This window comes from Melopsittacus undulatus, chromosome 2 (assembly GCF_012275295.1).
Source record: "Melopsittacus undulatus isolate bMelUnd1 chromosome 2, bMelUnd1.mat.Z, whole genome shotgun sequence".
Classification (NCBI taxonomy): Eukaryota; Metazoa; Chordata; class Aves; order Psittaciformes; family Psittaculidae; genus Melopsittacus; species Melopsittacus undulatus.
The window spans coordinates 113267261-113276914 of record NC_047528.1 but is presented as its reverse complement, the minus strand read 5'-3'; the positions used below and the strand labels follow the sequence as shown (position 1 = coordinate 113276914).

General features: G+C 55.1%; 1 protein-coding gene across 1 annotated transcript; it reads left to right on the top strand.

The window, feature by feature from the left end:
• The first annotated feature begins 218 nt into the window (after positions 1-218).
• On the top strand, positions 219-8434 carry PIANP (PILR alpha associated neural protein). Its single transcript, XM_031046911.2, has 6 exons — positions 219-348; positions 6642-6710; positions 6861-7420; positions 7578-7659; positions 7909-8127; positions 8273-8434. The coding sequence occupies exons 2-6, from the start codon at positions 6694-6696 to the stop codon at positions 8292-8294; spliced, it is 900 nt and encodes a 299-aa protein (XP_030902771.2). The 5' UTR covers positions 219-348; positions 6642-6693; the 3' UTR covers positions 8295-8434.
• The last annotated feature ends 1220 nt before the right edge of the window (positions 8435-9654 follow it).

The window sequence follows — 9654 nt, the reverse complement described above, 5'->3', positions numbered from 1 at the left end:
GCCCCAGCCTGGCCGCTGCCCTCGCCCGGCTCCCCCGGCCGCCCCTCCGGCTGCAGCGCGGACACGGTGCCGGACGCGCCCGTGCCAGCAGCCATGGGGTTAACGGGAGGCAGCGAGCGAGAGAGACAGAGACAGAGAGAGAGAAAGAGGGGCTGGACCAGTCCTCGGCAGCTGTTTATTTCAAGGCATCTCTCGCTCCTTCTCCCTCAGCCAGGGCTCAGCCTCATCAAACCTTCCTCCTCCTCTCCTTCCTTCGTCCTGGCCATGAGAGGCACCGGCAGCAGCAGCTGTGCTCCCACAGCCCCCTGCTCCGCCGCCCCGGCTGCGCCCCAGTCGTCTGCCCGCAAGGTAAGTTCATCCTCTCAGACCGGGCTTGGGGAACGGGGTGCGGATGGGACTGCAGGGGCAGGAAGGGATGCGTGCCCGTCTCCAAGTCATCTCTCCCCGTCTCCTTCCCCGTGTCCTTTCTCCCCCTCTGTCTTGTCCATCTCCCCATCTAGGTGCTCTGTCCCTTTCTAGCCGCTGCCTCCCCTCCTCCCCAGCCCCCCCCCGCTCTTTCAGTCCGGGGCAGGGGATGCCCGAGGGGCTGCGAGGGAGGGGACACAGCCGAGGCATCGCTGCCTCTTGCCCTCCAGCTCTGGGCTCCATCACAGACCTGTTGTGCTGGAGCACTGGAGCCTGCGCTGAGGAAGGCGACTTCAGCCAAATTGGCGCAGCTGGAGAAAGGAAACGGAGGGGTCAATCCCTCCTCCTGCCTGGCCAAGGGTGCAACATGCAAGAGAGAGCAATTCAGACGTGGAGACTCAGCATTTGAAGCACTCGGATGCCCGGGAACAGTAGGAAACTGGGAGGCAGAAGATTGGCAGACTCATGACATGTATTGCAGGCAGGCACTAGATGGCAGGGGACCGGCATCCTAGAGTGCTGCTTGGAATGGGGCCACACAGTTCCCAAATGCAGGGAGACTGAGGCTCAGAAGACCACCGATGGGCTTCACACGCCCATTCTCTAGCTACCAAAATGTCCAATAGCACCATCATCCTTCCAGCCTTGGATTCTGCCCCAGCCCAGGATTTCTATACCCAGCCCATAAGGGCTCACCCTAGTACCCTGGAACAGGAATTCCCACCCGCAGTCACCAAAAACTGCCCAACCTGCACTGACACAGGGTGAGCAGCGTCAGTCCCTCTATGGTCCTGCCGGATCCTCCTGGGCACTGCCTCCAGCCCTTCCAGCCTCAGACACCAGGTAGTGCAGCCTGATGTGAGCTACTGCATTCAGGCTGCAAGCCCCCACATTGAGCCTGGTCTGCAAGCCGTCCCCCCTGGCACCGTGCACAGTGGGAACTCCTTCCCCAGATGGGCTTGGCATCTCCCACCCCGGGGAGCCAACATTTGGATTCATGCTCCCAGCTGAGGAAACTCCTCTGGATGCAGCAGAATTACCTCCCTGGGGCAGCTGCTCTGGGATTCCTCCCTTTCCCCATCCCCACCCAGCCGAATACAGCAGGACGTATATATAATCCCTTTTCACCAGCACTGGGGGTTCAGGCTTCCTGTTACCAAACCAGTGATGACTGCATCTCTGCCTCTTGGACCATGAACTCTGGGATGTTCATGACCACTGAGAAAAATACAGGCTTGGGGTGCCTGGGGTGCCAGGCAGTGTGTTTGGGGGTCTCACTGCCAGTGCCAGGGCTTGCTCTACTCAAAGCTTGGAGACAGCTGCTAGGTTGCATGGTCCCAGATCACAGTCTCGTATCAGAGCTGTCACCGTAGCCTTTAATACTGGCTGGGAGTTAAAAAATGACAGCCAACCTAGTGTTTTTTCTCTGTCAGGAGGACTGGGTCCTCCCCAGGTTTGTTTTGATTTTGTTATCACTATTTCGAGTGGGATCATTGCCGCGGGGGAGCTGGGTGAAGGAAGGGATTTGCATGAAGCTCTTGGTGCTGCAGGGTTGCTAATGGCGAGCATTATTTCAGCTGGCAGCTAAGTTCCATAATTTTGGCCCTGCTCCTGTGAATGCTCTGTTCCTCAGGGTCATCAGCATCTTTCCCCCTTCTTTCATCCCTTCCCCCTCTCCCCAAACTGGTTGGCAATTTCATTGTTCCAGTGGAATATATCCGTCTTGTGAGGTCATCGCTGCATAAGGAGAGGTGATTGATTGCTTAGGTCACTGGGGCCTGTCCCATGCTGGGCTTTGAATGCTGACTTGGAGACCTTGAACTGGACTCTGTGCTCAAAGGCGAGGTGATATGGGTTGCAGAGGGGCACGGTGATGCATTCCCGGCAGCTTGAGTCGCCGAGCAAACAGACTGCTGCATTCTGAACTAGCTGGAGTGCTCTGAGAGCAGACAGCTTCATTCCTAGAGGCACAATATCACAGCAGTCAAGCTCGAGATGTTACAGAAATACAGATAGATCATCATCTACCAGCCGAGCCAGCCAGAATCGGGTGCAACTCTTTCCCCATCCCTGGGTGGACGGAGACTCTACCCGCTTCTCACTAACACGGCTTGTGTGTGCTCAGCTTCTTCCGATTGCTCCTCAGTCAGAACTGATTTCGGCTAGGCATCAAGAAAGCTGGGAGATTCTCAGATTTTAAGGCCAGAGGGACCATTTTGATCATCGAGTCTGACCTACAGCAGAGCACAGGCCAGAGAATTTCACCAATTTCATTTCCTGCATCAAGCCCATAACTTCTGATGGAACTGTGCCATTCCTTTTAGAAATAGAGCCACATGAAGGCTCCAGGCAGTAGGGAATACACCACCTGCCTAGGTGAATTGTGCTACAGTATGACCCTCTTTATTAATAGTATTGTTCCTCATTTGAATTTGTCAAACTTCAGCATTTTGTAACAGAAGGTTACAGACTGCATTTGATGTGAGGGAGCTACAGCGTGGATATTGCCGGCACACGGCTGGCACCTCGGCTTTTTTATTCCTGTGGCAGCTTTTCTATTTGGATAGGATTTATCTTTGGGACCATGGTATACAGGAGTGCTGGGCATGGAGAAGGAGGTATTGGCAGCAAATCCTAGAGCTTCCCCGGGGCACGGTAGGATCGGAACTCTGGAGCTCAGTGTCACATTCAGGGTTTAGTCTGTGCTCTGTACTTACAGAAGGAGTGCAGCAGGCTTTGCTCCTAGCCACTAGTTAGGATGTAAATTCCCAGCTCCCTTGGTGAATGGGGATACATGCTCTGGGGAATGGTTACCAAGATCTGCTCTTTCATGTCCCAGCAGCAGTGGGTCTGTGCTGTGGGAGACTTACAAAGAGGAAGGAAGCACAGCTGGGTCCCTGACGCTGGGCAACAGCAGCAGGATTCGTGCTTCCATCCTGCAAATGCAATGAGAGTGGCTCCTAGTAGGTTAGCCCCAGGGATCTCTAGACTGGATCAGTAGTGGGGTCCATACGCAGTACACGAGCAGTGTAATTCTTACTCACAGCTTTCAAGCACCAAGATTCACAAACTGTGCTCAATGAAGTGCCCTGGGGAAATAGCTTTGTCATTCACACTCTGTCATCTGTGCATCACAGGACTGGAACACTGCGATGAAGGCTCTGTACCTAGAGTGAAAATATCCAGGTACATCTTCGGACCCGGGGAATAGCTCTGTCTGTTTTTATCACAATTAGACCTGGGAAACAGATCTGAAGGCAAGAGCCCTGCCATGTGGTACTGGTGCAGAAATCCAGTCTCTCTGCTCTGGCACACAAAGGCCTCTTGAATGGTTTAAGGTGCATGGATACTGGGATCTGTATGTCCAGGTAGTAAGAGCATTGGCACCCCCTCCTCGTCTCTGAAGATCTACGAGTTTATTCAGCATCCACACCATGAGCTGCATGCAGAGCTGAATGAAGGGCATTTGTTGCACTTGCCCTCCAGCGCAGCAGGCTCTGTGCACAGGACACAGTCCTCACTGTCAGTGGTAACTAAAGAGTGCCCCAGACATGCTCTGTCTGCTGCTTTGTCAATAAGCCTCAGAGACACCCATGCTCTGTTTTGAGCATGAACACTCTGTGCACGTGGGGTCCAGCCCTTACTGGCTGGCATTTCCACCTGAAACATTCCTTTGCTCTCATGGCATTTGTGCCATAGGAGACACCTTTGTGCTTCTCTCAGCTCCTCCGCAACCATGCCTGGTTGCTAGTGCAGGGGACACTCTCAGTCTCCAGCCACAATCTGATTAGCAAACCAGCATGTGTTGACTGAGACTGATGGACATTGCCTCATTCCTGCATTCACCCGCAGCCACCTTTGGGGCAGGAACACCATGAGTCACCTGCTCTGCACCGCTGGCAGCAGGACCTGTGCACAGCAGTGTCTTGGGTCTGAGCCTTACACCCAATATCCTAGCTGTTGCTTCCACTGCATTATGTGTCCAAGAAGAAGCCAGTGCTGTGGCTCACTCCTTCCCCTCAGCTCCAGCTACCTACTCCATAGGACTGAAATTTAGACCACTGGTTGTGAAAGCAAGTCAGGATTTGGCTCTGTATGGTTTCTTATTCCCAGGCTTCAGAGTATGGGAATATATGCTTCAGAGTGCTGTTGCTGGAGCTCACAATCTCAGCTGGGAAGGTCTCCATTATAAGACACCTGAACAAGTGAAGAGAGCCCAATGAGCTGGGCAATCCCCACGTTTCTGCCAGTGGAGCCATCCATGTTAGGAGGAGTGCTAGTGGTTACCTGTGCACCCCTAAGGTACCACACTTCCCTGCGTGACTGGCACTGAGGTCTACCTGCACCTGGAGATCTCCACTCCTGGCACTGTCCAGATCCACATCTCCTGCTGCCTGATGTAAAACATCCCACAGCCCCTGATCTATCCCATAATGAGTCCCAGGCATAGCCCCAGGCATTCCAGGCCAACTTGAAACCATTCGGGTGGTTTGTGTGCCCTCTAGCCCAGGGACTTACTCATGGATCTCCCCAGTGCTGGAATTCCTTCCCTTTCCAAAGTCCAAAAGAAATTCTGTTATGAATTTGTGTTGCCAGACATGATCTTCCATGGTATCATGATCATAATCCAGATGGCCAAGGCCTCACCAGCATCTGGCTTTGGAAGAAGCTTGCTCCGTTCTGCTGCCTCTCTGCAGAGCTGCATTTTAATAGAGTCCCCTTCAAGGCTTAGAGGTTCAGGAGCAAAGTACAAAGAAATGTTGAGAATAGTTTCTCTTTTCTCCTCATCTTCATCTCAGGATACCTCCAGAGACTGATCTTGCCCTGGAGGAAAGGGCAGGGCACATTAGCCGACAATTCCTTTTTTTCTGTGAACTTTGTTTAAATATTTAACAGAAGGAAACTAAAAATATCCCTGGTTAATGCAGCAGGAGCTAGACAGCTACTTATTCTTGGGTGCGCTTCCTCCCAGCCCCTCTCCTCAGGTGTACATCAGGGCTGCGAGTCCCCTTACCACAGCAAGCCCTTCCTCCAGCAAGAGGAAGCTTCCCATTCAGGAGGGGCTGCACTTTTAGTTCAGGGCATGGGCTGAGCTGGAGGGAATGGCAGTAACCCCTTGGGAGCCAGGAGGTGCAGTGCAGCTGGCTCAGGGCTGGAGGTGCAGGCTTGACCTCTGTGCTGACTCCCTTGACCAAGCATCCCCATTTCTTCCCATCCCAGCAGCCACAGAAGGGCATGACCGTGGGTTGTTGGCATCCATGCTTTCCCCTTCGTGATGAAGGAGCAAGCTGAGTATCTTAAATGGCTTTTGTGCGTGTGTGTGCATGTGTGAAGTCTTTTTGTGGAGAGGGTCCCAGGTCAGGCATATAAGAGCTCACCAGGGAAGGGCTGGCACTGCTCTGTGCCCAGCCAAGGGAAGAGGCAGGCAGCATGAAGGGCAGCCGTGCTACAACAGGACTGATGCCAGAGGGTGGCGTGCAACCGGTGCAGAAATCCAGCCGTGGGGACTAGCTCTTAACTCCCTGATACCGATGATTCCTAGTGCTGCGTGGCCACGAGAGTGGGAGAGAAAGGGGAGGGAGAGGGAAGAAAGGGAGGGATGGGACAGCGCAGAGGGCACTAGGATAAGGAGTACAAGAAGGTAGTTCCATGTTAGCTAAGATGTAAGTAAATACTAAATATTTGATAGGCATATTTTTGCTCTTAAATTCTTTAGTAAGGCTGGACTTTTCTCGCTGATTCACTCTCTTCCTCAGTCGTCTTGGTTTATCACTCTCGTGCTTCCCCTCTCGCTCCCTCGCTCTGGCACACAATGAAGAGGCTCTTTTTTAATAAATGGATTACACGCTCCACACTATAAATAAATACAGGAATTAAGATTCCAACTTGTTCCAGCGATAAGCAAACAAAGATGCTGAATCCCCCTCTTGGCCCTCAGACAGGAGAGTCCCTGGAGAAGCTGCACATGTGCCTCTGCACGTGTGGGCCGGGGATGGCACTTTGCTTTTGTGTGCATACGCTAAGGCACATGTTTCTGTGTACTGCTGGGGTCGGGGGGATGGTGCACCTCTGAGCAGGAGAGCACGAAAACAGGAGAGGGTGCACATGTGGGTGCATGGGTGTCCAGGTGCCCTTCCCAACAGGGAGCTTGCACATGGTGGCACACACTGCCTCCAGGGAGACAGCATTTGCTGCAGGGTGAGGGGACACTGACACCTTGCACTTTTGTTTCCCAGTGAAGAAGATGAGACAGGATCCTTGCTGAGCACAGACGCTGTGGCATCTGAGATGGAGCCCAGTGCCTGGTAGGTTCACAGCTTCCCACGCTCACTGGCAACACGGGAAGACAACGGGAGTGTGGGTGGTGGGATGCTCCCGGCTGCTCCGGGCTTGTCCTGTCGCCAGGAGGGACATTTCAGATACGGCTCTCTTCTTCCTTGCCCCCGACCCCACAGCAGGATGCCTCCATTCTTCTGCATCCACTCGCTGCAGCTTTGGCATCTCCTCCTCCTGGTCTCGACCGTCCCTCCTCCCGGCGTCTGGTCTCTTCGCTCTCGGGGTCCCGTAGCCCCTCGGCCTCTTTGCACCCGTCGGAGCCCCTCAGCCCCACGGCCCATTTGCATCTGGGACAGGACCTCGCTACCGGAGAGGGACACCCGCGTCGCCCCGCGCCAGCGCGCCCTGCCGCCGCGGGGGGGAGAGCTGCGGCACGTCGTGCGGCTGCGGCGGCAGGCGGCGGGCGCCCGGCCGGCCACCCCCTCCGGCTTCGAGGACGGCATGCCCTCCTCCCAGTACCCCTGGGCCATCGTGTGGGGCCCCACGGTGTCGGATGAGGATGGAGGGGACACCAACTCGGCCAACCCGGGCTTCCCGCCGCTGGGATACACCTTCGTCTCGCCACATGGGATGGCAACGGCGCAGCCCAACTCCCACTCGCTCCTGCACAACGCGGGGCTCAACCTGCGTGAGACCCCGGCCACCCTGCGGCCCTTCCTGTTTGGGCCCCGGGGGGAAGGTAAAAACCTGCCTTTTGCTTCCTCCCAACTCCCCCTGCAGGGGCAGGTCCCTGTGCAGAATTCATGGGGTCCCCAGTAGGAACCTCCCTTTGCACTGCTGCTCTCCAGGACTGCGGCAGTGGCCATCACATCCCACTCTCCTGCTCTCTCTCGCAGGTGTGGACCCCCAGCTGTACGTCACCATCACCATCTCCATCATCATTGTCCTGGTTGCCACCGGGATCATATTCAAGTTCTGGTGAGTGGGGTTTGCGCTGACGAAGGCTGCCATGATGCTGGTGTCTGCAGATGGGTGGGCAGGAGGACTGTGGGCTTGGGACATGTTTGTCCCAAGGGCACAGATCTGATGCTTCAAACCCTGGAGAGGTTTGGCACATGGCTGAGCTCTAACGCTGAGCACAGCGGGGTCCCATGAACCTCTCCATCACCAAGGGCTGGCTAGTGTCTGACAGGCACTCTTTACCTCACCCCTTGTCTCTCTCCAAAGCTGGGACCGTAACCAGAAACGCCGGCGCCACTCGGGGCAGCAGAGCGGTGGGAGGCAGCAGGAGAGCCAGCAGCCCCTCGCAGACCTCTCCCCCACCACCGTCAGTATCTTGGGGCCCTACGGTGATTCCCTGGCCCCCACACCGGAGGCGGAGGAATCCAGGCAGGGCCAGGAGAAAGTGGGGGGCCATGGGAAGAGCACGGCCTTCCAGCTGAACCGGTGAGTGGCCCGTGAGCCAGGGCAGGAGGTGTCAGCAGGGGACAAGGCACAGGCAGGCTGAGCAGCACAAAGATAAAGGTCTGTTAGCAGTGGAGCAGTGTGAGTGCCTGTTGCTAATTCATTTCTGATTCCCTTTTCCCTCCAGAATCCCACTGGTGAACCTGTGATGCTCACGGGAGAAGCAGAGCTGGCTCCCCACACCTCCTGTCACAGCTGGCGAGCACAGCCTCCCGCCGCCTCTGCTACCCCAGGAATAAACAACCTCCTTGTGCCACGGCCCACCACCACCACCACCACCCCACCACCATCATTAACCAACACCACCAGGATGTGCCTGGGCAAATGGACAAGCTGGGCCTCCTTAGCCTCCTGCTGGGGGAAGGTTGGGCACCCGCACCCCAGCCCACTTAGGACAGGGTGATGAGAGAGCAGGGTGGTGGGAGGGAAGAGAGCTGGTGGTGGTGTGAAATCTCAGCCTCCCTGGCCTGTCTCCTAGCACAAACACTTGGATCTCCGTGACTCTCTCACCAGTGCATGTCTGGCATTGGGGGTAGGCAAGGTAGAAAGGTGTACCCCTGTCCCCATGGGCCCTAACCCCTCTGTGTGTCCCTTCCCACGTCGTGTGTTTTGAAGTGAACGTCTGGAGTTCAGTGGCTGCAGGATTGCCCGCCGGGGCTCAGTCTCCGCTCAGCTGGGACTCAGATGGTGGCAGGGTCTTTTGTTGCCGAGGCCTTGGCCCTCCCAAGGGTCCCAAGGAGGGTGAAGCTTGGGCAGAAGAGGCTCACAGCACCTGGGCCTCCTCAGCAACCCACTTCCTTGAAGGAAACATTATGTCCCCTCTAGATGGAAGATATTCACATCTTTCCATTTTCTTTCTGCCTAACACTCTTGGGTTTTTTCTCTTCAGCTTTTATCTTTCATCATCTCTCTGTCCCCAGTTTTTTTCTCTCAGTTCCTCCCCCTGCCACTTCTCTTGCCAGTTAAAGTTGGAAAAGGTTCCTTTAGCTTTCCAAATGTTTTGATCTCTTGGAAGCCTCCTTGCTGTCCCCTTCCACCCCTCAGTCTGCTTCAGAAAGGTTTTCCTGAAGAGCATCCATCTATGGTGATGTTCTTCAGAAAATCTCAGGTGAAGCCCTCTGCCCAGCATGTTGTTTAGGAAGCATCCTGTACACTGGGATACTGCTGAAGCATGGCATGCAGATGCTGCTGGGCATGAGGAACTTAAGGTTGACGGGCTGAGGTAGGGAACTGCATTCAGACACTCGTGCCACAGGCAACAAGCAGCAGCCATGACTCTCTAAGCCTGGGATGACAAAGAGCAATTTAGACTTGACCTTGGGAACATTTGGAGGGTTGCCATGTACTGCTGCTAGATCTCTCCTGGAATGCAAGGTGACTGGAGACCCATGAGGCAATGCTCACCAAGGGCATGAGAGAGGGGACAACCTTCATTAAATTATGCCCCAGTTGGTTGGGAAACAAAACCAGTGGCACAGGTATCGGTGCAAACTGGTTGTCCGAGCATGT